The following is a 27,642-nucleotide window of genomic DNA, read 5'->3' on the forward strand; positions in this document are numbered from 1 at the left end:
TGCCATATTTGCTTACGTATACGTTTCTTAAGAAATTATTTATGTTTATATTTGTGCGAGATAAGCGAACAATAAATAAATTTTATATATATATATATATATATATATATCCGTGATGAATCTTACATATAAGGAACAATTATTGAAAGCTAAATTGCACATACGAAATGTGTAACAATAATATTTACTCTTTTAGGTATGTTAATTATATTTCTTATATATTTGCATATTATAATGTGCAAAAATTTATATTAATAAGATTTATTGAAAATTATTTACTAATTACTGCTAATTAAAAACGTATTCATTTGACAATATAATGAATATATGTTTATGTTTATGCGAAACCATAGCAGATGTTTATTTTTTTATTTTACATATATACATATATACTATAAAAATATATTTCTTGTTTAAGAAATAATTGAACAATTTATACATTTATATATGTAACATACATATATATTTATAAAGTGTAACCATATTTTTTAATCCAGTTTAATCCTTCCACTGTTAATGATTTTGGTCGATATTCCAGACCAACGTAACCAGTGTAGCCAGTTGTTTGCAATAAAGACAAGACATATTTATAATCAATCTCTCCTGGAGTATCTGGTTCATGCCTATCAGGAACTTGAGCTATTTGAATGTGACCTATAAAAGTTGAAAGTAAGCATATTAATATATCAATAAACATATATTTGTATTTACATTAATTAGATTAAATCTGTATAAGGTATAAAATACACATATATAATTTATAATAGTATAAATGTCGTATTAAGGTTAAGAATTATTAAAATCAGTAAAACTATGCAGAGAGAACCTAATTAATATAACTTAATATAATGTTACTAACCTATATAAGGTAAAAATTCTTGAATGTTGTTTGTAATATTACCACAACAATGTTGCAAATGAAAAATATCCATCATCAGCTTAAAGTATGCATTGTTTATCTTTTTCACTAAATTTAAACCTAAGATAAGACAACAAATTATTATAATAATCATTCATTACGAGAAAGTAAAATCAAGAAAATAAAAGTCAAACAATAAGCATTTTGCCTTACCTTTTTGAAAATTATTCATATAGTAGTTTGGTACACTATAATTATTAATAGGTTCAATGACGACAACAATGTCTTCTTTTTGACACTTTTCAATGGCATACAATAGATTTTTTTCATAAACTATGTCATTAGCAGTAGTAGGAGCGTCAACTTTTCCTGACATTACATGAATCCTGTTGAAGATAGAATTTTATATTATAGAGTATAGAGTATAACATTGTTACAAGAATTAATACTTAATTGAATATGTGCATTTACAATTTATGAATATACTAACATTTTACAATTCAAAGCTTTTGCATATTCTAAGGTTTTCTCAACACTCTTTTTGAAATTTTCTTCTTCGCCTGGAATTGCGGCAAAGCCCAATTCACCTTTTGTAACATCGCCTATTATGACAGTGTTATAATTAAAACTATTATTTATCTTTATAATGGGTAGAATGAATACAACGTACCTGTGAATACATTTAAAAGTACTTGGTCAACATTAGCTTTCTTTTTGGCTGCAGCAACTTGTTGAACAGAAAAGCCAAATGGAAATCCACTTTCAACTGCTTTAAATCCAGCTTGCTTTGCCAATTGATATCTATCAATAATAATAGGAGCCTCAGTAAACATAAAAGATAGATTACTGGCAAATTTCAAAGCCATGACAGCAATTATCTGCAAGGAATACGTAAGTGTAATATGAAATGGATATGAACTAAATTTTCAGTCAGTCACAGCTTTTATCGTTGGATTATATAATAATTCTTATCTACAATATAAGAAAACTGTAATAGTGAAAAAATCTCTTATCTTCATGAGATAATTTAAAAAGTAAAGGCTACTTACACCTGATTACAAAAAGTAACTATCTTTGAATTGTAAACATAAAGGTTAATTTTCTAGAAAATAATATTTTTGTTTGGATTCATAGATTTTCTTGTCACATCTGTATTGTCACCGCAAATGCACATTGGGAAGAACAGATTTGGATGAAAACTAGGATGCACACGATACAAAAACTGGTATGTATCTCAATACTCTACACACAAATTTAATTGACTACTTCTGAAATTGTCAGATATGTTTCTCATGTCTCTTTTATATTCAATGCAATTCAACGCTTTCAAATGATGCGATGAGTCATAAATCGCTTTGCAATACCGTGTCAAATGTTGATTCTTTCTCAGTCTTTTTATTAATGGTAACGACCACGCATGCAGTTAAATGAGAATAGGAGAGAGGGGGAAAACGAACTCTGGAGAAGGCGGACAAGGACAAGGTTGTTCCCCTCCTAAGAAATTCTCAGTAAGAAGTTGGTTTTTATGCACTTTTTATTAGTTATTTTTTTCCCCGATTTCTGAATACGTCACTGAAGGAGTAGAAAAATAAAAAAATTTGCAAAATATATAATAAATGTTTATAACATAATAGATACATATATACACATTAAGAATAAATAAAGAGGAGAAAAGTTAAATTATAATTTAATGTATACATAACATTGAAAATAAATAATCAATAAAAGATTATCAGAGATTAATACCAAATGATAAAAAAAAGCTTCAAACAAAGACGTTCCAAAAGTCAATTTAATTCATTGGAAATTAGTAAAATCTTTTTTACTTGTTTGTCAATGTTAGATATGTGTTTTTTCTAACATTGTTTAATATACGTCTAGGCAAACTATTAAATCTTGAACTTTTGACAGTGGAGCATTGTAAATCGATTTAAATTAGCTTGTTAATATTAATTAAGATTGTATATATTCGTATATTTTACTTTATATATACAAGATCTTTATCTTTTACTTTTTGAGATTACATAAAAATAAGTTGTTTTGCCTGTAGTTTATAAATTACTAAATGCTTTTTTTTAACATTTATTTTTTACATAGAAACACATTTAAATACGTATATAAATAGAGTGTTTATAAAGACCGTTATCTATTTTTGCAGATCAGTTATAATTTTTCTACATATAATGCACTGATTTTTGTACTCATACATAGAATGAAACCTAATAATAGACGATATGTTTGTGTTGATAATAAAATTGATACAAGTCAATTGTTTGTTGATAAAATATCAAAATTAGATCAAAATTTCTTCAACATAGACATGACACTGTTATATAGGATTGTCTTTGCATCGCGACCCCAGAGATAATCAATATGATTAAATTTTTCTATTTTTTCGGTTTGTATAACATTTGGTAGGCTATCCACTAGTGTTTGAATATCCTGAAACAATTATAAAAATTTATAAAATGAAAGACAAGATATAATGATAATAAACGAGATGTAATGCAGTACCACGTAAAGATTGACTCATCATGAAATAATGGAACTTACAGAGTGATGATTAAGAAAGTCACTGTCACTGTAAAAAATTGCCACAGGTACATTTACTCTTTCAAGAATATACTTCGGTGCTTGTACAGATCCATAAAAGGTTGGATTTACTCTAGTGCCATAATCAAACTTCTGAAAAGATCCTGAAAAACAAATTACAGATTATATAGGACGTCCTAATAGTTTATAATTCTTTTTTTTATTTTCTAAATTAAAAAAGATGGGCAAAAGTTTATATATCACATGGAAAGTTTGGCAACTCGATGTTGTATTTTTCAATCTTTATTTTTTAAATATTTAATCATCAGAACTTAAAAAAAAATTACTCTAAGAATTCTAAAACTTTCAGGCAAAACCGAAACTCTATCAATTATGAATTTTAGAAAATAGGGGTTAGATTTATAGAGATTGTCATCTTACCGGATTTTATTATCTGATTAAAATGAAATAATTGTTTGACCGAACTGCCTGCCGGGGAATGTTCAAATATTAAGGGCAACATTGATTTATCGAGTTGATCGCTACCGAATCCAGCGATGAGAAAAAACCAACAATAACAAAAACCCTTTGTTACTGTGCCAGGAGCGTTGCTTACAAAAGTCCTCAATATGCGATTTTGCCATTTATTACGAGACAAAAATTGATTTATGTTGCAAATGTAAGATCCCCACTGAAACATATTTATGGTGAATGATATATGACGTGATCTCATTAAAGAATGGTCAAGAGATATAAAAACAAAACATTGCATTACTTCTAGTACGCTATAAATAGATGTAGTGAGCTTGAAAATTGGACTTCTTTGATTCCCTAAAAATACTGCAGGTGCCAAACTTATCATTCCTTTGATCTTAGAGTTATATTCTGGTCTTTCACTTCCCATAACGTAGAACACGGTTGAACCCTGACTGTGACCGACATAATACAATTTGGAATGACCAGTTTTTTCCAAGATATAATCTATAGTTGCTGGTAAATCATAATATCCAATCTCGTGCCAACTGCATAACAGAAATACGATGTTATTACTTTTTTTTTATCAGGGCTGGGAACATTATTTTTATAAAAGTATTTTGTTATTCGTTACTAATTTTAAAAAGTAACTTCTTGCCATTACTTCAAAAGTAATAATTTGTTACATTTTGTCAAAATTTTGATAATCTGTTTAGAATAGCATTCAATTATTCATGTCGCTATTTGACCAGTTCAATACAAAATCTATAATAGTGGTTTCGGTTACTTGCAACATGGTCCATATGCAAGTATTATACATTTATAAAATAATGATAAAGTAATGGTAAAATTTCTTAGTGTTACTATAAAAATATAACGGCGTTATTGTTACCATTATACACAGAAAAAGTAACGGCAGTAACGTGTTACTTCTTAATTTCCTTTGTTTTTTATATATATTTTATTACTTTAAGTTGTTTGATTATATACCTGAAATTCCAAAATTTTCTATCCTTGATCGAGTAATGTTTATGAGATTTAGAGTAAGTGTTTCCACGAGCGTTCATGAGCCAAACGTCAAATCCATCATCGCAAAGAAGATATGCTGCAATATGAAAAGTTATACGACGTATTAATAAATTCTAAAATATTTAATATTGTAATGATGAATATAATTTTGTAGCGATTGAATAATGACAATGTAGCAATCGTGGCGGTGCGCAGAGAGTCATGCATCTACTCTCTGCAATTAAAGGTCTGAGTTCAAATCCCACCTATCAGAAACATATATTTGATTTTATTCGATCGCTACCTCTCGGAAGGCAATGGCAAACCACCGAGAGTATTCTTGCCAAGAGAATTCCTCTAAATTAGGCCGTTCAAAGCCGGCGTTTAAATTATAAGTCCCGTATATCTGTGTAAATTGTTAAAAACGTACACCACATCAGAAATACGTTGAGGGATCTACGCTCTGACAAGAATATAAAGGACTCTAGAGAATATGATGAATAATAACTATGTTAATTAATATCTAATTTATATTGAAATGTTGGAAAATATTTTAGTATAAATGATCAGGTAACTGAAATAATAAATGAAAAATGCAAAATAAAAAAATTAAAGAGAGGAAAAAATAGGATCATTATTTGAGAGTACTAACGGAGGGCTTTCTGAGGTCCCAGGAGTACCCAATCTGCGGAACTAGATAGGATCCCATGGTTTAGAATAACTGGCAATTTAGAGCTTGGAATGGTACATCCAAGGGTTTCTAAGATTCGATGATAATCGGAAGAAATCGACGAATTGAGATCTTCACTACTTTTATTAATAACAGTCGCATCGGCATTTGCGATAGTGTCAGCATTTAATGGCACTGATGACGGTACTCGATCTCTAGATGAAAGTACACGATGCACAGTCAAATAATAATCGTCTTGTGTGCAAATCTGATGAGTCTCGGCTACGTAACCATGAGCTTCGATTAATTCAGGCTGCAACAGAATAAAATAATTCCATGTGAGACACGGACGGATTTCGTCGTGAATAACTATATATTAGATATTGAAAGTTGCTGATGCAATTAATCGACTTCTTAACTCGGACAAGGAGATCAGGTGCAATCGGTGCAATTAATAATAGTGATAGGAAATAGGGTAAAAGCTTGAAGTATAATATATTTAAAAAAAGAGCTTTTGTTTTTTACACATTTGATTCTTGTTTTATGACATATGTAGATACCTTTTGAGAAGAATACGAAAAAATCAAATAAAAAAGTATATATTATATATATAACAGGGGAAAGCTTAGGAGGAATAAAGTGATTGTTTCACAATGACTATTATCATGATTTCTTTTCTGGTGAATATTTTTTTCAAAATTTTTATAAAAATTGGAATACTTTTTAGAAATACAAAGAAAATTTACATCTTTTTATGAATTTTTTATATATATGAATTCTGAACTATTTAAATACAAATATAGACAGCCTATATCGGTCACAGGAGACTTATTTACAGCTAAATAATAATTGGTTTCATATTTATGTTTGACATCGATCGGTCCGAATTTCTAACTTATTGATAAAATTATGTCGCTTGAAAACGACATTTATTTAATACACATTATATAGTTATTACGAAAAAGTAACACTACATATCTCGGTAATTGAATTGGTAGATCGCTCGGAATGTAGGGAGATCGAAGAAGCAAGATTTTCTTAATTTTTTATACGAATTTTTAGAACATTTCATAATTTATTATATATATGAAAAATTTTGAGAAAAGATGTATATTTTCGAAAAGTGTTCTTATAAAAATTCTGAGAAAAACTTTCACCAGGGTTGTGTGACGAATAACATTTTAATTATACTTTAATTATTTTCATGAATTATCATACAATTAATTTAATATTAAGTTTATTTCAAGTTTGATGGATATTTAAAGATGTTGCGTAAAAACGTTTAAATGACTTGTTAAATGATGCTTCAAAATAAATGCGTATTACTTCATCATTTGATTATAAAATATTATCATCGTTAATCTGAATGGTAGGTCAGAAATCATTCAGATAAGCAAGACCTTTTGAAAAAAAAAAACTGATCGATGACGTAATCGGTTAAATTTATTTAAAGTAAATAAATAAAAGTTCGCGGATGAATCATTTAGCGAATTAGAATGACTTAGATCAAAACGTTCTTCTTTAAGAAAAGAGCACGGAAACACACGTAATTTTCTATTTCTATTCAGAAATGAAATTCCGGAGCGCAAATAACGCGCGGAATTGAACGATTTAAATCCAAGATTAATGAAAAGTTTATTATGGGAAAGATGCAATTGTAACCTTGAATTAAAAAATCTTTCAATTTTACATGTTTTTTTTCCGACAAAATTTCATTTCTGGATAGGAATAGAAAATGACGTGTTTTAGTGCGACATTTCATATCAGCTAATCAAAGATAAGTTCGTGAGATACTACGATTTAAACTTAATTGTTCCGCATTCCGCATAAATAAATATTCGTCATGTGTATATTATAAATTTCAAATCAATATCGATCAAGTATTTTTAGAAACAGTATTTAATTTTTAGCTTTGCTATTCGATTCATAAGCCTTAAATTTGAATTTGTCAAATAAAATAAAACTTTGTTTAAGAATTTTTTTAAAGCCTAACATATGTATTGTTAGAAAAAATGTACAAAAAGAAAATTGTGAGCAAAAAAAGTATTCAGAAATTTTTTTCGGATTTTTTTTTTCTAGAATTCTTTTTCGGAAATTTCCGAGCAGTTACTCATCCAAGACAGGAATTGCCATAAATATTGCTTAACTTTAATTGTACAGGAACTGATATTTCATAATGACTCCGATAGGACAACATTTATTCAATTTATATATGACGAAATCTTGCATAAAAATTGTAATCAGCAATTAAGTATGTACATTTATAAAAATAGATGTACAAGTATTGACCTTTTATAAAATATTAATAATTGTTTGTTCAACTAATTTACAAATAGTTTTTCGGTAAAACTAACAATATGATGAATCATTTTTGTGATATATTTGCAAAATTAAATTTGAAAAGAAATTGTTCAATAATTAAGAAAAATATTTGTGTTATGTGTAAAACATTTAGAAATATAATTACTCCAAATAGATGTTTAGAAAAATGCACAAATTATTGCTAAATTATAATGTAGAATTATTGCTGTATGAAATATTACACATTCACAATTTAAATAACATTTTAAGTAACATTTTAAATAAAGAATCAAACGGTTTTTTAAGTAATTGTAAAATATTTATATCTCAAATTTAGATTTATTCTAATTTTTGATAAATATTATTTCGACAAAACGGCTGTCTTCTAACGTATCATCTTAGTGCAATTATTCAAAATTTTCAATTCGTGATGCTATTATTGTATAATATTCGCAACATGCCTATTGGGAGATCCATGAACGCGTTACGTTCTTATGTACATTAATCATACACGTCTTTACGTCAATATATATATATATGTATGTCAGAGTCAGAGAGATTATTATCAATACACGTCAAAAAGACAAAACATATATATTAATTAAAATATAGTTTTTTTTATAAATATACATGTATAAAGTTATAGTTTTTGCTGATTTTTACATAGCGAAATAACATCTGGAATAATTATTTTTTTATTAATAGTTATTCTTTGTGAATAAGAACACGACGCGAAAGAGTCAATACAATACAATAATTAAAATAAATATAAATAATTTTTTATTCAATTATTTTAAATCGTTATCCCTAATAAATAATGTAAAATAAATATGTTTATAATCTTGGCAAACACAGATTATAAAACTGTTATAATTTTTTACTCAATAACTATATGTATAACAGTTATATTGTTGAATGGAAAATTATAACAGCGTTACAAGTAACGTATTATATTCTAGCCATATGTATTAAAATAATACAAAGTCTAAAAGCATCTCGTCTAAGATTATTTTTAAAAATGTGTGTTGGCATTTTAATAAATATAAGACGTAACGACATAGCTGAGAATATACTTATATATGTGTCTTTAGATAGCATGTGATATTTATGATAAATATACATAAATATTTATTACTATTTTTTTTAATTATTATATATTTTATATACATAAAGAAAAAAATTAGAAAATATTCAAATAATTATTATAAATATTTTGTAAATCTTTTATCAATATTGTGTGCTGTCTGGTATGACTAAATTTTGACTAATTTTATCTGATGACTAAATTTTAGACTTTGGCCGATATTCATAGTCCATTTTTAAGATCAATCTTAAGTACAGTCTTAAGATGCTAACACGGATCTGTGATTCATGATATCTTGGGATTGTACTTGAGATGATCTTAAATATAAGAACGGATTAAATACCGACTTTTGTGTTATTCGGGAAAGAATCTTATAATCTTAAATATTTCAATATTAAACTTTATTCTTGATTTCTATGAACACATCGAGATGTATTCCCAGATAGCACAGAGAAATCAAAAAGATTAAAAAAAAGATTCAGATTTATGTCACGAATACTGAGTTCATTTTGAAATGCAAAAAGAATTCTTTCTCTGAAAAAGAAAGTAAAAGTCAGAAAAAGAATTCTTTTTGCATTTCAAAATAAACTCAGTGACTTGGTGACATAAACCTGTATTCTTTTTGAATGCTGTTTGCTATCTGGGTTGATATTGAGATTTATGTGATAACGCACAGGTCTTTATGCGCTTCACCAATCAATTATATACTTTTCTTTAAATGCGCATTATAGCATGTCAAAATTTAAAATTTAAAATTCGAATTGTTGCGTAAAAAGATGAGTTCGTAACAAGAGTGTATATAACAAATTGACTAGTGACCGCGCGGGACACGAGGAAAGCGTAAGACGGAAGCGTATAACTTATGAACAACTCATTCATATCATATCCTTATCAATATTTCGGTCAGGAACGCTAATCGAATTTTGTACGTGTAAGAATTTACATGAACATGCGATATGTGTTGGCTGTATCTTCTTCTTGTGAGTGGAGAACTCATTGTTCAGCACTCATAGGGTTCTGAAACCTTTTGAACTGTGTTATTCCTTTACTCTGAGTACACAAATCATATAAAATCAATAAAAATATATAATTAAATATTACTCATATAAATATCTCATATTTATTATCTAAAACGATTGTTTTTCTTTAACTGGAAATCTATTAATTATTATATATATATTGGAAATCTATTAATTATTATATATATATATATATATATATATATATTATTAAAACGTGTTTCCTTTCTTCAATTAGATATTAGTTGAATCCTTCTTATTTTTCAAATAAGGAAAAATAAGGAGGATTTGTCCATGTTAAATCGATAGTTGCATCTCTCGAAGTTTATTGTTGACGCTTTTTCGTAATGTTAATTGGTTCTCCCGCTGTGCTTACTTCGTGAGCTATTGTTATCGCGAAAATCACGTTTTGACAGTTATCAAAAATTATGTGTGTATCGAGTAAATTTATAATATCAAAAGCTGTGTAGCGCGCGCTTGTTTTGCTAATGTATTATAAAATTAATTTAGGCCGGTATTCACAGTCAACGCAAATATAATTTGGGAATAATACTTTATTATACAACAAATATTTTGTGATATATATTTATATCATAATTATCTACCCTTATGAAAAATTATTACTGCCGAAAAAAGTACACATAAAAAATTGCACACAGAATCTGCCATTTTCTGTAATTTCCTTAGTTTGGCAGTAATACGATTACTGCCGTATTATTGCTAATCTAAAGAAATCACAGAAAATAGCAGATTCTGTGTGTAATTTTTTGTGTGTAATTTTTTCGGCAGTAATACTTTTTCATAAGGGTATTGCTTTCTTTTATATAGCATGAATATGCAAATGTTACATATAATTTACATAACAAGTATGTGATGCTCCAATATGTAGACTTTAAGCATTGAAATTATGTACGAGTAGACGTTATACAACAGAGTAATTTAATTATAATAATGACGATCCGATATCATTATCATTACTTTCGAAAAAGGGCGAAATTATAATATAACTACAATATTGTTACAACTTACACATTGTATAAAATATGTAATACTTATAGCTAATTATACATGTAGTGAACATAAAACTGGCTTGACTGGCAATCGAATCTTTCAAGACCGTCTTGAGTAACGTCTTAAGACGCTAATACGGCTTTCTGATTGGTTGATGACGTATTAAGATAATATTTGAATATAAGAATTGACTATGAATACCGGCCTATTAGTTTTGGAACAAACTTGGAATTTTGTAACTTCGCCCATACAGTAATGTTACTTGAAAACGATCATAAGTTAAATCTCTTAGGTCCCATGTACAATGGAGGACTATTAGAAATGGGAATTAGAATTTTAGAATTAATTTCTTCTCTTAAAAATAAACATCAAATATAACGCACAATGAATATGAAAAAAAATATATAAAACATAAATATACAAGACACGATTTATTATTTACTTATAGTGTTCATTGAAAAAGAAATTGATTCTAAAATTCTAATTGCTATTTCTAATATTCCTTTATTGTGCGTAAGGTCTTACTCGCCCGAGTAAAGTTTTGGAACGCAATAACTCGAATCTCTGGCTTCTTCAAAGTAGAGCTGACGTTTAGGAACGTACGTAGCTCCGATTGTTTAATAATGGAGAATTTCACTCGTATCACGCATTTCTTATGATTATTTTTTTGCGATAACATTTATATCGAAATAATTTTATATAACATATAATGTCGATAGCGTCTTACCGCTGTCATATGAATCTCGTCTTGACTCGTTGTCTTGCTCATGTTGCTGGTGTCGAGCTATCAGCAGCACTGCGACGATTGTGGTTTGCGGATGAATATTATTGTGCAGAAATATACGTCTTGCGGCACGTATCTCTCCTATTGCGTCGTCTTTCTTTCTCTCTCACCCAGATACTCTTTTCTTCTTCGAAGCACGACTCGAGAGGCTTCTGAGAAAGAGACTCGCGATATACGCTAAAGAATCGAGGAAGGGTCCCGTTGCGCCTCGGCTTCGGCTTCGGCTTCGGCTTCGGCTTCGGTCTCGACTGTACTCGAAAAAGAAACGCGGTATGTTCGCATGCGGTGAAAGGTGTGTGCGTTTTCCTTGCTTCCTTTCACGAGATCCTCCGAAATCTGGGATGAGCTACTACTGACGTTTACGAGAGAGTCGCTTCGCGTGTAAAACGGAGCCAATGAAGTGTTTTCGAAAATACAGCGGAAGGAATTTACGCGCGTGCGCCGTTCGCGTACCCGACAAATTTTAACGGATCCTTCATCTTTCTATTGACAACAACGACTGCGGATACGAACGCGAGACGCGCATAAGAATATATGTATGTCACGGTAGAGTTCGGACGTGGGGATACCGAGAAGGGGGGCGGAATTAAATATTCCAACTGTTGTCGCAAGAATCTGACTAAAACACAAGATATCATTTAATAATTTAGCTTTTCGCGTTCTTCGATCACACATTACGACATGGATATACATTATTCAGTTTGTTTCCCTCGTGAATAAAAAATTTAATGCGTTGAATATATTATATATTTCAAAAGTCGAGTCTGCGCATATCGCAACGGCTATAAACTTTGTACTTTGTTACTCAAGAAAAAATTCAATTATTAATACGACAAAATTTTATTATTAATGAGTATCGCGGATTTTATCTGTATTATACCTACGATTACTCAAAAGTACAAAAATACGAAATTACATCAAATGTAGAGAAGATTTAAATAACAAATTTACATATCTTTATGTTAATTTAAAAAAATTAAATTGCGGATTTTACTTATAATTTTCTAGATTTTTAATAAAACTTGTTAAAATAAATATTAAAATATTACCTATATTTAAATAAACGTTCAATAAAATGTCAAGTGAATATTAAGTACAAACAAAAAAATTATTTAGATTGCTTTTTGGATACGAATCTCTATATTGATAAAGTTATTGTCACATTAAACATAAAATTAATTTAAATTAATTTATTTTCAAGCTGACAATTATAAATTTCACTTTGTGATTTACTCTTTATTATTACAAATCTGCAATAAATTTTTCGTTAAAGATTTAGATTTATGATTTATGATCAATCTTAAGGAATGTACCAATAGCTCAAGAGTATAGCAATAACTCATTTAATCATTACATTTTCTGAATCTATACTAATTACATTTTCCTAACCTAGTATACATATAATTGATAAGTTGTTTTCAATTAAATTTGCATGATTTACTTTTCCTTCTTTCTTTCCCAACGGACAGAGAGAAAAAATACAGAGAAAAAAGTAAAGATAGATAATGTAAAAAATTCATTTGAAAGTGCAGTATTCCTATGCTTACGAGAGCAAAATCACAAATGCGAGTGCAAAAAATGAGCGACGCTTTCACCAATCTTCAGTTAGCTAACCGGTTAGTTCAATGGAATTGACTAATTGTATTTGTCGTTTCACATAACAGGTAATGCGATTGGTCAATTCCAATGAACTAATCGGTCGGTTAGCTATAAATAAAAAATTGGTAAAGCTTTGGTCGCACGTGAGATATGCAATAAAATTTTGCAACTCTCAATCGTATTTGTCATTAAGTAAAAACGACAAATGCGATTAGTCAATTCCGATAGACTAATCAGCGATTAAGTTAATCGGCGTTGGTGAAAGTGGCCCTTATAAGCTCATTTTAAATAAAATGTATACCATAGCATAAGTATAGCACAAGGCTGCTAGACCAATAAAAATCTTATGTAAATCAGTATGGCGACTTTATGCTGAATGTTTATTGGTTCTACCTATGTCTATGGCAAGTATTTATAGTCTATTCATATTTCAAGACCCTTTAAGTAATTAATACGGCACTCTGATTGGTTGATGATAAAAACAGTACTTGAGACGAATTAACCACGATACTTATAGTTAATTCTTATTTTGAGACCTTAAGTAATATGCTTAGTTAAGACTTTAATTAAGATGCTCGGCTTTCTTATTGGTTGATGACATCTTAAAGTACTTTAAAACATTAAACAAAAAGGTAATTTTTGGAGATTTTTTAAAATAAAATAAAAAAGTTTATCTTTTCAAAATTTTTTGAGGCTTCTTTCGTAAACATTTATAAAAAATATAAAAAAAAAATTATTACAAAATGATTTTTAATTGTAATTATTGATAGCCATTACTGGAGATGTAATCCTTGTGCACATTCTAGCGAGTTCAATTTTTGTCTGAAACAAAAAGTCTAAGAGATTTCTAATTTTCATGAAATTTTGTAAGATTTTGAAAAAAACTTTTCAAGATAATCGTTTTATTTTTTTTTAATCCTATAGAATTTTTATTTTTAAACATTTTTATAATTTTTTAGGGTTTATTTAATGTATATTTAAGCAAAATTTCATGAAAATTAAAAGCTTTTTTATTTTTATTTGAAAAAAAAATCTCAAAAAATTATTTTTAACGTTTCGAAGTAGATACCCTTTTAAATATAGTATTTAATTAAAATAATTTTAAATTTAAGAATCGACTATAAATACCGGTCATATTGAAACTGTGTTCTAGAATTCACACCAAACACTAAACTATAGTTTACGTTACATGCACTATAGTGCAGGCAGTGAATTTTGAAACACAGCTTAAATTCAATGGGATTGAGAGCTAAAATATTTAAAGTAAGAAAAAAATTTATTGTCAGTGTGTGCACAGTCGCATGTGTATTGTATAGCGTGAACAGGATTAAGCATGTTTTGTCCTAAAATTTTTTAAAGTGCTTGATGCAACTAACTAACCGCCTTTATATTTTCGTAGTTTTGTACCCGACTTTAATTCGGGAATTGAAGGCCATATCTAGGAGAAAGAAGATTCGATGCGAGCATCCGTGACGAATTTTCTTCTTTTTAAATTACGGCCTCCGATCTTCAAGTTTGAATTTGAAACAGCCAGAATAATCAATAGTCGAGTGTTGAACCAAGAGAAAAAGTCGAATATACGGAAATGTGAAAGTAGTTTCCCATTTCTAAATCCGGATTCGATACAGCGAAAAATCAAAAATGGGACGTGCTAAAATGCAAAGTCGTGGTTAGTTCACGTCAGAAGTTTGAAAAATTGTTCAGGACAAAACACGTTCGTTTGCGTCACGTGGCTCTTGGAATGGATCTCGTCTCGCGCCATCTTCCTCCGTTCTAGCCAAAGCCGATACCGTTTGTCGTCAAGCGGGGCCGCCATTGGCCGCCATGATCGTTCCGGCGGGCGGCACTGGCAGTGGCAGTTGTGGCAGTGTCGTGTAGATTCTCACGGCTCTCCGGTTAGGGGGATACGAAAACACGTCCATTTCCCGAGGCGCCGTAGACGGATTCGCATCCCGCGCGCATCTACCGATCACGCTGTATGCTACAATGGCGGCGTAGACGTCCTCGGAGCGCGGGGCTCGCTTATCTCACGGTGTAAGTAGCCGATTCCGTTGCGATCTTCTCGTTGCCTGCCTTGGAGCCGCGATACTTTGGTGTGGTCGTCGACGTTGCGGATTATCGTCGGCGGCGACGGCGGCGTCGCCGTCGTCCGCGCGCTTGCGATAAATGCGAAGTCACGGCGCGTGTTCGCGACACGACTCGCTCTACCGCCCGATCGTACTTTCGAGAACCCGCTCACTTCCATATTGAACGTGTTCGCCAGTTTCGCGCGCGTATCACGTCCACTGGTCGTAAAAAAGAATTCACGTTGCATCGGTGAATGCATTGGAATGCATCGCTCGGCGTGCACGCGGCGGCGCGGGTACGTACGCGCCGCGATGTGCTTTGCTTTATCGCGTGAAATCAGGGCGTATCAGGTTAGGACGATACATAATCGGTGCGACCGAGGCCGCCGAGGCGGCGTGTTTGCAAAACACTTTTTTTTCCTTTTTCTCCATGGTCTTCTTGCGCGAGGGAACGATTTCGATACGGTTTGTGAGATCGATCGACATGCATCTCGCAATTGTAGGTTACGTAGCAGGGTGATCCGATTAAAATTGCGGTACTAGCTACTTCTATCTTAGCCGTGAAACTTCCGTTACAATGTTAATCTCTTTCTCGTCTACAATAGATACTCGATACCTTGTTTTTTTGTACTGCTTTTAGAAACATTAGTCATCGAAAATCAGCGCGAGTCTACGAAGAATAAATATACGTTGAATTTAAAATCTATGAATATTTTATTTGGAAAACCTTTTTTGTATTAAATTATATTATGGATTTTTGTCTAGCGAATGTTTATAATATTAAAAAAACTTAATGGAGTGATAAAAACTGAATAGAATATAATCGGAAAAGAGTAAAATAAATGCTACCAGGCTACCAATGAATAATATTAAGATGTAGGATTTTCGTTTTAGACTGACTTTGTGGCTTGTTATCTGAATGGACAATAAGGTGGATGTCACGGAGGCTGAAAATATTTCAATGATTGGAACATCAGGAATTTTTCATTTGCCTGACGTACCAGAGATATCGGAGGCATTAGAATCAACTGGTCTTAGCCCCTTGACTTCTTCCTTAGATCAAACTCTCACGCTACAAGAAGATAAAGCTCTTTCATCTGAAGTTAATATGGGCATTGAAGATACATGGTAAAAATATCTTCTATAATTTGAGAATAATTTGTCTAATTGTATAACATCTGTTATGAAATAGACAAGTACATAAATAATTGTTAGGTATAATTATTTATATTTATTTTGTGGTTGCAGAGATTTCTCGCATGTTAATAAAAATCACATTAACTGAGATTCCGCGTTGTCTGCGTCACTAATTGTCTGGCGACACGTCAAATTAGGCTGTGGTTTGCTTGATGTTACTGATGCTTTGAAGCACATGATTTGACCAATCGGAATAAAGAGTTTTACAAATTATCCAGTAAAATAATTCTTCAAAGTGTGCAGTAGCATCAAGCAAACTACAGCTTTAGACGACTAATAATAGTGAGCGGTTATTTGGAACCGTTTCTTCACAAATTATTTTGATTTGAAAACAAAGAGAAATTGATCATCATTTTTCAGATTGTTTCATATAGGAGAAATTCTTAAAGTACCATTTTAAAATTAGTCATGAATAATATGGAAACAAGACAGTATACAGTATTTTATCTGAATACTGTATACTGTTGTTTTTTTTTTTTTTTCAGATTATTCGCGTTAAAACTAATTGTAAATTTACAATTGTTGCACTATTATTGTTGCTTTTCGAAAGAAATTTATTTTTGCAAATTGCAAATTGCAAAGAAGTTGTTTTGAATCGTTATTGGTGAAGTTGAACTTTGATATGTATAGAGATTGAAATTATTTCTATTTGCCCTCGCAATTGTGTTTACACATTTTTAAGTGTTAATTAGGAAGAAGCGGCATTGTCTTTGTCGTTAGAAATTTTATTGCTTGTATAACTTGAGACTTCATAAATCAGATAGTGCATTGTATAGTTTCTGATAATTGTATTGTAAATGTGTTTTGATGATTCTTATAAAGTGTGTGAAGTGATTTCAAGAATTGGGTTCTGTTCATCCAATCGTTCCCATCTTTAATTGATCTTTGTGCTTCTTAGGACTGAAGCAAATAGTTCAACGTCAGACTATGCGATTCCTCTTCCTCCACCACCTGGATTGAATGATTTTACGGATATTGGTGCCGATCCTATTAGTGATTCTGGAACTGGTATAGAACATGGTCCGTTTCTACCACCTGGTACACCAGCACTTAATAATATCTTTGCGGAAGCTGGAGATTCTCACGATGATTCGCCAATGGGTGAGTTAACGTAATATAAAAGGCCCGGAATATAAAACCAATGACAATGCATGGTATATTTTTATACTTTTTCTATAAATACTTTCAGAGGTAGTTGTTCTGCCTGCAGGCGTGTGTGGACTTCGTAATTTGGGTAATACCTGTTTTATGGCAGCTGGATTGCAATGTTTGACCGCGACTCCTCCTGTTCTACGACATTTCTTGGATTTGCAGCAGAGAGGAGAGAAATTGCCTCCTCCTGGGTCACTAATGGCACACTTTAGTGTACTCCTTGGGAAAATGTGGTCTGGAAGATACAGTGTACTCAGACCAACAGAATTTAAACAAACTTTAGGTGCTTACCATTCACAATTCAAAGATTATAGGCAGGTAGGTGTGCAATTGTGTTAATATATTTGATAAATTAATAATTATTTTATTATAAGATTGTATCATATATTTAACAGCACGACTGTCAAGAATTTCTGGCGCTTTTGTTGGATTCCCTCCACGAACAAATGAATATGGCAAAGTGTGCCAAGAATTGTCAAGTTCCACCATCTACGACCACTGCCAATTCTTTTAATTCTATTGAAAACTCCAATGGAAAAACTCTCTCCCCTGTCACTGCCACGGCTAACTCTAATTGTAATTCAGATCTTTTGGAAATGTACGAGTGTTTGTCACCAGAATGTCCAAATAGTCCCAATGTGACTATGGCTGGTTCCCCAAGAGGTAGGAAAATTATGCGATGTATAATATTACATGTTTCATGTTGTATATATAATGTCATTTTTCAATATTTTATAAGAGTTTGATTCGTCGATTGGAGAGCTCGATAGTATCACGAATTCACCGAGAGATTCACCACTAAATGGTGAAGATGAGGAGACGCTAGATTCGGATGAAACCATTGAGGCGAAATCGAATACTTTTATTCACAACAAAGTGAATGAGGAGGGCTCAAATGAAGTTACTCCAACGCGGTCTTTGAGATTAGATACGTTAATTGAGTTATCGAAAAGCGTGCCTCAGTACGGTGGCTTATACGATATTCACAAAGAGGCTAAGACGAGTAATGCCAATTTTTTAGTAACACAACAAGAGTGTAATAACGAAATTCATTATGACTCGCAGAAGTTTCCCAAGGATAATGTCCGCAGGATGCCGTTAGATAATTCGAACCTTATGGAGAATCATGATTTTGATAATAAGAGCGTTAGTATCAAACGCATAAAGGAGGTGAATGTTCAGAAGGTCAATGGTAGTCTCGATCCCACGTCGACTGGTTCTGATGTAGAGTACGATAGTGGTCTAGAAAAGTGTAACGTGAAACGCATGAGATTAGACGATCAGGAAAAAAATCACAAGCATGACGGTCTTAGCAGTGAAAGCACCCAATGCTCGCGGATTCCGCAGAATTGTGGAAACGGCGCTATCGCCGCGCAGGATGAGCTCGAGGCGGATAAGCACTGGGCGAAGCATTTGCGATCAAATAGGAGTATAATCGTTGACACTTTTCAAGGCCAGTTTAAAAGCACGGTAAGAATTTTGTATATAACGTTGTTTACCTGTGAGGAGATTAAACGTTGGAGTAATACCACAAACCATTGGTATTTACTGTAAAAATCTCCTATATTAAAGCATAGTAGGAATTTCCATCTTGCCTTGAAAAAAAATAAAAATAAGAGGCAGGCTTCATACTACTTTTACAATTCATAATTCTCTAATAGCAATTTTTCATAAATAAGGTTTTTAAAGTGGACTAATATCTTTTTAACCATTCTTTGATTAATTTGAAATAAATTTATGTTTAATTAACTAAAGATAGTTTTTTATTTAGGGAACATTATTTGCGATGCATCAAATATTAACGATAATTAAATATGTTGTAGGTTGTGTGTTCGGTTTGTAACCACGTTTCTGTTACGTATGAACCTTTTATGTATTTATCGGTACCGCTACCTCATGCCATGGAGAGGCAGTTGAACGTCACTTACGTTCCTGCAAACGGTGACCAACCTATGAGATGTGTTATTTCCTTAAATAAACAGTCTCGAATTGGGAAATTAAAAGAGGAATTGTTAAAAACACTTGGCAAGGAAGATATTTCGGTGACGAATATCGCACTCGCAGAGGTGTTGGAAAATCATATAGCGAAGATTCTGGTAGGTACGAACAAATATGCTTGTTTTCTTACATTATTAAAACTTGAATTTATTTTAATGAAGGTTTCTTTTGTATTAACCTTTAAGTAGTTAAGGTGACCTTAGCATCCCGGACATAGTTTTCTTAAATATTTTATACTTTTAGATTAGCAGTACTGCTCATTGGTTTATTTATCACCTTACTATTGAAGTTTTAAAGTTTATTATTTGTAGATTCTTTCTTTATAAGAGTATAACTATAATATATAATGTACTAGTAGACCATTTATCTACTTAAAGGTTAATGATTTCTAGTGTTTTGCTTTGTAAATATATTTAACAGAAATGTGTTGTACAAAGTTATACTAACGATAAATTCATAAATCTTGTTTAATTTGTGCATTGTATATAGATGTAAAAGATCCTCTGTAGCTATTTAATAAGAATTTAGCATTATTGATAACTTTTAAATATTTTGATTTTAAATTACATAAAGATTGATTTCCGCGTAAGAAATAGAAATCTAAATAAAGATAGTCAAGCCAGTACAGCTATGAAAAGGCTTGTATTGTTGTTGCAAGCAACAGTCAACAGTCAACACTTATACGTTGCTTGAAGAATAAGGGTGGAAACATTCCAATATTTATGACACTATGGATATACTGTATTATAGGCATGGACGTCTGTGTTTACCGGCTCGTATTGGTCTGTGACTATCCTTATTTAAATTGTAATTCTGGTAAGAATGAATAAATGCAATCTAGGTTATAATTATTGCTTCGCACAATTGAGTTTTATACAAATCAAGAGATACCATGTTGTTAGGAAATAATTGGAGAGTTAAGAAGGTGGTATGTCGATTAGGCTCGATTATCGCCGATACTACCCTCCTAAAGCAATTCCGTGGAAGAACAATCTCGTAACGTGAAAATATAGTTACGGGGCTACATTTCATCGTACAGGCTCATCACAATTCTCTTTGTTCTCTATTTATATCTTTTTTTCCCCGCTTCCCTTTTTTTTTGTTTTTTTTTTGTTATAATTTCACCAACGCTGCCGGTCTCTTATCGTTGTTGCTTTTTGACTATATTATTTTCCCCTTGCACCGTAGGTTTCGGGAATTACTTGCTTGCTGTAGCTTATCGTACTTAGGCGGAAACATCACTCTGTTGGATTCTACATCAAGGTTTTAAATTTAAGGACGACAATACACTCTTGAGACACGTCAATGATACGAATCGATCGATATACGCTTTTGAACTCACGGAACCTCCCGATGCGTACACGTCAGTGTCTGATGGCGGTGGGGACCGCCCAACTGAGATGGATTCTTGCCAAAGATGTACGGTCACAGGCGAGGAAGTACCGTGTATGATATGTCTCGAGGAATTGGATGGAGATTTGAAGAGGCATAGCGGAAACAGCTGCAACTTCATCATGTGCGATCCGTGCATCGAGGTGAGAGTTTATCATGTTGTTCAAGTATAACGAAAAAAGAATGTTTTTTAATAACAATTTTATATATTTATATGTTACAAAATTAAAGTTAAACTCTTATATTTTATTGATGTTTGTATTTGATTGTAATTGCAATCATCCCAATGATGATGAAAGACGGCTGTGTCAATCTAGTGGAAGGGGTGTACAAACGAGACATATATTGTCATTATTTTCACCTCGGGAAGGTCTGAGATAAGATTGCTAAACGTTCTAGCCGGACGGCTCGTAATTGTTGCGTACGTAACAGAAACAGCTTCGCATTCTCCAAAATGCCAGGGACGCTTTTTTAAAAGCAGAGGCGACTGGAAATGCAAAGATGGAATGAAGTACAATCTGCTATTTTAGTTTAATCCACAAGCCTGGTAGTCATACCTGGAACTCAATTCAGACTAATTTGATGCTGCCGTTGAACCTGAGGGTGTTTTACTATCAAATTTTATCTTGGTTTTTTTTTTAACAAAAACAAAGCTTTTGTTTCATTATATCGCAAAATCGTAAATTGAAACCATTTCAAGTAAAGCCTTTATATTACTTTACAGAATTACTTTAAAAATCAAACGGAACCACAAACGTGTCCGATGTGTTCTACATACATGACAGCTTCGTCGTTTACTAAAATAGACCAAACTGGTCGACCCAGGCCCACTGTACGTATTCTGAATGTACCTTTGGTGTTGAGGCATGACACGACTAACGAGACGACGAATAACCGCAAAAGTACCAAACTTTTCGGTTATCCGCACTTAATACGACTTCCGTCAAGAGTAAACGCACGGGATTTATATGACATTATCAAGAGGAATGTGCCACATGAAGGACACTATACAATTCATTTTGTCGATGGACAGGTGAGATATTTTTATTATATTTAATATGTGAATTGTATAACTTTTGGTGCTCCAAAGGCATACTAATGTTACAGAGTATAATTGAAATAACTAAATTATATAAAATATAAAAAATATATTTTGTTAATGAAATAATTACATAATTTTAAAACAATAATTAAAATAATGTAGCTGTTGATACATTTAAATATTTTAATGCAAGTTTGAATTATTAAATATATTACCATATCAATATACAAAAAGTTGTTCTTATAGGGTCATCATTGTTCACGATGTATGTATACGGCGCATTGTACGGGATGTAGTGTACCTGAGACAGGAATGGTTGCGCTACAGAATGGTGATACGCTTGCGGTTCGTTACACCGAATATGTTCCTAAGATTCTGCATCCCATTGATCATGTTAGCGTCAGTAAACAACGGCCGCACCATCCACTATCTCTCTATGATTGCCTTCAAGCATTTAGTCAGAGGTAATTAATTTCTATAAGCTGCTTCAATTTTCTTAACCGAGATCTTTTTGAGCGAAATAAGTATACTAGCTGCCTTATATACACGAGTTGCTGTTAATTTAATTGCTGATGTTACTAGTATTTTTTATATATGTCTTAATCTTTTTTTTTTTAGTGAAACTTTAGACGAACATAATCCTTGGTTTTGTCCGAAATGTGGATGTAATCAATGTGCCACAAAAACGCTTACGGTACATCGATATCCTAAGTTCCTTATTGTATATCTTAAACGGTACGTAACGTTCTTCATGTGAAAATGCTCTACAGATCGATAGATGTTACAAATGTTTTACTATCCTAGATAGCTCATGCGTGATTTTGGATTGTAGATTTGTGTTTTATGAATGCGCGAGTATGAAGCTAGATGACAAGGTCACATTCCCTTTGGTGGGTCTGAGTGTAGGACGCCACCTTTATGATCTCTATGCTTGTGTATGTCACTTTGGAGGTAAGTTTATCAAAACTTTAAAGAGATAAATCTCTTATTTAAATTGTTTTATTTTAAAAAGGATTTTATTATAAAATTATCGAAACTAATTATTGCACATGTTTTTAAAAAATATATAGAGAAGATTATTATAATTATTGATATACGAGGGTTATCTGAAAAGTTTGGAGCCTTAACATGAAGATAATATTATTTGTCAAAGCCATTCTGGTACTACAATTATACATGCTTTGGAATATACCTGAGAAAATTGTAGTTATTTTGGACGCTTAGTTGTTTGACAGTCATTTGTGTCAGTCCATGTCAGTGTTTTTATAAAAATGGAAAAAATTGAATATTGTGCCGTGATTAAATTTTCGCATTTGAAAGGCAATACGCCTGCGCAAATTAAAGGTGAGTTGGACGCTGTTTATGGAGACTATAACCCATCATTTGCCATCATGAAAAGATAGGCAGCTGAATTTAAATGAGGTTGTACTAGCTCGGCTGATGAGCATTTGGGACGGTCAGCTACTGTGATCACCACCGATAATCTCGAAAAAGTTTACCAAATTGTACTGAATGATCGTCGAATCAAGATTAAAGAAATAGCAGAGCCTGTAAATATATCGAAAGAACGTGTTTGTCAATTAACTGAAGAATTAGGCATGCGTAAACTAAACACGCGTCGGATTCCGCGCATACTCACTGTAGACCAAAAACGCATTTAAATGAATATTTTCATGAAATTTTCATTAAACGAGATTATCACATCCATAGAAGCTTATTTTACAGATCAAGACGCTAATTACTATTTCAATGAATTAAAAGAGTGAGCATCGCTGGGAAGTGTATCGCGTTAAAAGGAAATTATGTTGAAAAATAAAACTGAATTTGATAGAAAAAATACAAGTTTCTATGTAAGGTTAAAAACTTTTCAGACGACCCTCGTAGAAGCAGCAATACGATAAAATAATGATAGAACATATATATTTGTATTATTGTTATTGGTAAATTAAAAAATTTTTTAAATGGCAGATGTACTTTAGATAATTTTTGTCTAAAATTAAACATTTTTATATAATTTTTTCAAAAGTAATTAAAATATATTCGGATAAATAGTTGACGAATATCTTTGTTACATGTCAAATAAAATTTCAGGCGTGTCTGCGGGTCATTATACGGCGTACGCAAAGAATCCTCGCACGGACGTATGGTATTATTACAACGATGAGATTACGAGCAGGCAGAAGCCACAAGACGAGGATTTTAGTAATGCATACATATTGTTTTATAGTCGACAAGGGACCAACTTGAAACCGTGCAATATATAACAAGTGGTGTATTTATCTTGGTAGTCTATAGAACAAGTCGAGCAGTCAAAGAAAGAATGAACAGGGGTTGGTAGCAAAAGGGTGGAATGTGACAAAAGGGGGATTGATATTTGCGTTCTTCCACGTGCATACACCGCGAAGATTTATTCGCATACTTTATACGTTTGCAACTTTTCCTTTATCTATTTTGTTGCGCTTTTGTCTCCCCCGCACATCTCCATCTCCCTCTCTCCTGCCTCTGCTAGGGTTATCTTTTAAAAGTGCAATGAAAGGTGTATTTCATACGCACCGATTTGCGCTCAATTACATGAAATATTAATAGTTGTTGACGTGTGCGTTTCTTTCGTGATTTGTTATGAAGGCTGATGGTATCTTCGCAATCGATACCTTGTTGAAGACATTTTACGTTAACGCGACTTAGGCCTGATCCATTTTGCAGATATTGAGAGAACTGAGCATATTTGTACTGCATATATTGTAAACGTATGTCGAATTTGTACAGTAGACGGTTAAATGTAGAACTCGAGGATTCTAAACACGTAATTTATTAGTGAATAAAGGTGGACGTGTCATACTTGAAATCAAATTTGAATCACTACTCACCAAGGCGGGATGTCACGCTCTTCGCCGTGCTTTCTTCTTTATCTGAGCAGAAGAGCGGGAGGATATACGCTTATTAATAACAAAGTGTTGCGCTTATCCGATATTCCTTCGTTATTCAAGTGAAAGAACAAGAGGATTGTAAAGCGAAAACTGAATATACACATTTTATGAAACGCAATTACGTTCATGGGTTATTTATTAAATTTGTTGTATGTATATCGCAATTTTATTACAAGACACTAATCGCAGTTGAACACGCGCTCGCATTAGCACAGCATCGGTGTAATACTGATGTTTCACGTACATTTTCCGAATTACTGTAAATTGTTACGACATGCTGTATTGTAATTTAATGGCGCGTATGCGCAACCAGAATCGATTTTCAAACATTTCTGTTTGTCCAGTGTTATAAAACCGATTTCAAGTTTCTCGATATCTTCGGTAGTATAAAAGAATGCCATCGCGCGCTAACGATTTTTCGAATCGTGCAGTTCCGGCCTTTTTAATCTCTTGTAGCGAATTCGTTTGGATGCACTAATAGCGCAATCTAAGATCACGTAATCTTAACAAAATACATATGAAATAATAAAAGTCCAAGTTTTTATTTAGTATTTCTGCCAATTTTCCTGTTATACTTCAATTTGTAAATTTTAGGACAGTATATTGCTTCAATATTAAGACAACGATATCTTATTATAAGCTATATGGAATCTGTAATGACTATTATAGCACCATATAATTCGATAATCGGTAATACAGAGTATTTCAATGATCGATAGAGAAATCTAATTTCTTTCGAGTCGATAATGTAGAGCATCTCGGTAATTACAAATTTGTCATAAATTGACAATGAGAAGAATAAAAAAAGAATGTTACTATCAAAGATATTGAAGCTACAAAAAACAAGCCATGGTTATCAAAAGTTCTTTTGAAATTTAGATTTAATAATAATAATAATAATAATAATAGAGTCGAGGGGGCGGTCCTCACAGTGAAGATCCGTCTGTGGCACGCAGACTGCAGTCCACTGTACCTAAATTTAGATTTAAAAAATATGAAAATTTCTTTTATCATTAAAATTATTTTATGGAACAATGTGATAATTTATTAAGTTACTTGTTTGTTATGCATACGCTTTTTAGTCAATTTATGCGCAGTAATACATTCAACTGAATTCGGTACTTTCTTGTAGGAGAATTGTATCAGCGTATGATCTTGTAGCACTAAGTTAACCACATCATATTTCGTTATTTTCGTTATATAAAGTGTGTGTAATCTAGATATATATTTTTTTTTCTAAAACCAAGAACGTGATAATATTAATCATTGTGTACAGTTATATAATAATTATTATACAGTTATGGATTAAAGCAGTTATTTGCTCTATAACAGTTTACTTCTTTTTCGTCGTTATTAATCTCAAATAGTCAAATTTTTAATGCTACGCTTTAATACTTGGCTAAAATTCTTGAAAATTCTAAACTCGGAACTATTTTATGCAATGCCTAAGAAATAATTAAATATGACGAAACAATTTGTACTTATAGGAAAATAACAATTTTAAATGATTTTATGTAATTAGGGACTCGGACCGAACTGTAACCGCGGAACCAATAACCTATAATCTTAGTTGAACTATAACCGTAAATCGTATCCAAATTCTGCAAAGTTTATAACACCGGAATCATAACCGGACCAATAAAATTATTTTTGGTTTACGGTTTTTTTTATTTTCTGTTTAATTCTTATTATTATATTATAATAGTTTGTCTATTTATTCCTCTTATAAGATTATTTATTATAGGATTTAACAAACGCGAACTTTTCATTATACGAGCATGAACATAAGATGCATTCCGTTTCACGCATACTGCACATGATGCACATCGCTTATTCTTATAATTTATTGAATATTAAACAAAAGATAGGTGATGCATTATGTTCATCACGCGTGAAACAGAACGCGTTCATATTGAATTATTATATTCTTGTTTTACATTTAAAATGAACGATAAAGGTAGAACGACATTAGTACTAATAACGCGCGTTCTAATTCCGAAAATATAAAAAATAGAACAAAATAAATGTTTAAGTTTATATAATAGTTTATATAAATTTTTAATTTTAATTATAGAGAAGCACCATCAAGTATTTTTAAAATTTTAACAAAGATTAGTATTATTTCGAATGTGTTGATATTGTTTCTCTCTCTCTTTGTATACACATATATATATATATATATATATATATATATATATAGAAATTATTTCATCTTATATTTTTTGTTGTTTTAATCTCAATAATATAATTTTTATATTTTTCTTTTTTTCTCTTTTATATTAGTTTACATATAATAGAAATATACGGGCACATAAAAAATTATATTGTATAATAGAAAATTGAAAAATGTAGGAAAAGAATAATTGTAGAAGAATCGTAATCATGACCGGAAAGAACCTAGAATTCGCTTTCTTCATTAGCTAAGAAATCGAAACCGAAATTCCACTTTTTTATTAAACCGTAACCGAATCGAAATATTTGTTTGGTCCGGGTCCCTATTTATAATAGAATATTTTTTCTCTCTTGG

At 31.6% G+C, this 27,642-nt stretch overlaps 3 protein-coding genes across 8 annotated transcripts; 1 reads left to right on the forward strand and 2 right to left on the reverse strand.

Annotated features, from left to right (window-relative positions):
- Nucleotides 1–330: 330 nt before the first annotated feature.
- LOC105192861 (putative hydroxypyruvate isomerase) lies at nucleotides 331–2,201 on the reverse strand. The gene is made up of 6 exons (XM_011157128.3): nucleotides 1,909–2,201; nucleotides 1,530–1,737; nucleotides 1,350–1,461; nucleotides 1,073–1,245; nucleotides 860–979; nucleotides 331–654 (listed from the first exon to the last, which is right to left on the reverse strand). Exons 2-6 carry the CDS (start codon nucleotides 1,723–1,725, stop codon nucleotides 467–469), a joined length of 789 nt encoding a protein of 262 aa, XP_011155430.1. The 5' UTR covers nucleotides 1,726–1,737; nucleotides 1,909–2,201; the 3' UTR covers nucleotides 331–466.
- Nucleotides 1,990–25,666, forward strand: LOC105192857. Of its 4 annotated transcripts, none has more exons than XM_039452690.1 (13): nucleotides 1,990–2,084; nucleotides 16,302–16,535; nucleotides 17,503–17,705; nucleotides 17,794–18,074; nucleotides 18,152–18,419; nucleotides 18,496–19,226; nucleotides 19,580–19,852; nucleotides 21,032–21,289; nucleotides 21,871–22,179; nucleotides 22,435–22,652; nucleotides 22,807–22,923; nucleotides 23,021–23,139; nucleotides 24,280–24,452. In XM_039452690.1, exons 2-13 carry the CDS (start codon nucleotides 16,327–16,329, stop codon nucleotides 24,450–24,452), a joined length of 3,159 nt encoding a protein of 1,052 aa, XP_039308624.1. In that variant the 5' UTR covers nucleotides 1,990–2,084; nucleotides 16,302–16,326. The 4 variants fall into 4 exon arrangements, with proteins under 4 accessions (XP_039308624.1, XP_011155423.1, XP_011155424.1 ...); XM_011157121.3 differs by lacking the exon at nucleotides 1,990–2,084 and adding an exon at nucleotides 15,142–15,375; XM_011157122.3 differs by lacking the exon at nucleotides 1,990–2,084 and adding an exon at nucleotides 15,566–15,703.
- Nucleotides 2,376–15,242, reverse strand: LOC105192856 (lipase 3). 3 transcript variants are annotated; one of them, XM_039452692.1, is made up of 8 exons: nucleotides 15,132–15,242; nucleotides 11,686–11,894; nucleotides 5,526–5,856; nucleotides 4,856–4,970; nucleotides 4,167–4,413; nucleotides 3,833–4,082; nucleotides 3,413–3,555; nucleotides 2,376–3,301 (listed from the first exon to the last, which is right to left on the reverse strand). In XM_039452692.1, the coding sequence occupies exons 2-8, from the start codon at nucleotides 11,725–11,727 to the stop codon at nucleotides 3,158–3,160; spliced, it is 1,272 nt and encodes a 423-aa protein (XP_039308626.1). In that variant the 5' UTR covers nucleotides 11,728–11,894; nucleotides 15,132–15,242; the 3' UTR covers nucleotides 2,376–3,157. The 3 variants fall into 3 exon arrangements, with proteins under 3 accessions (XP_039308626.1, XP_025990075.1, XP_011155421.1); XM_026134290.2 differs by lacking the exon at nucleotides 15,132–15,242 and adding an exon at nucleotides 14,722–14,931; XM_011157119.3 differs by lacking the exon at nucleotides 15,132–15,242 and having other exon boundaries at nucleotides 11,686–12,601.
- Nucleotides 25,667–27,642: the final 1,976 nt, after the last annotated feature.

Source organism: Solenopsis invicta, chromosome 8 (assembly GCF_016802725.1).
Source record: "Solenopsis invicta isolate M01_SB chromosome 8, UNIL_Sinv_3.0, whole genome shotgun sequence".
NCBI lineage: Eukaryota > Metazoa > Arthropoda > Insecta > Hymenoptera > Formicidae > Solenopsis > Solenopsis invicta.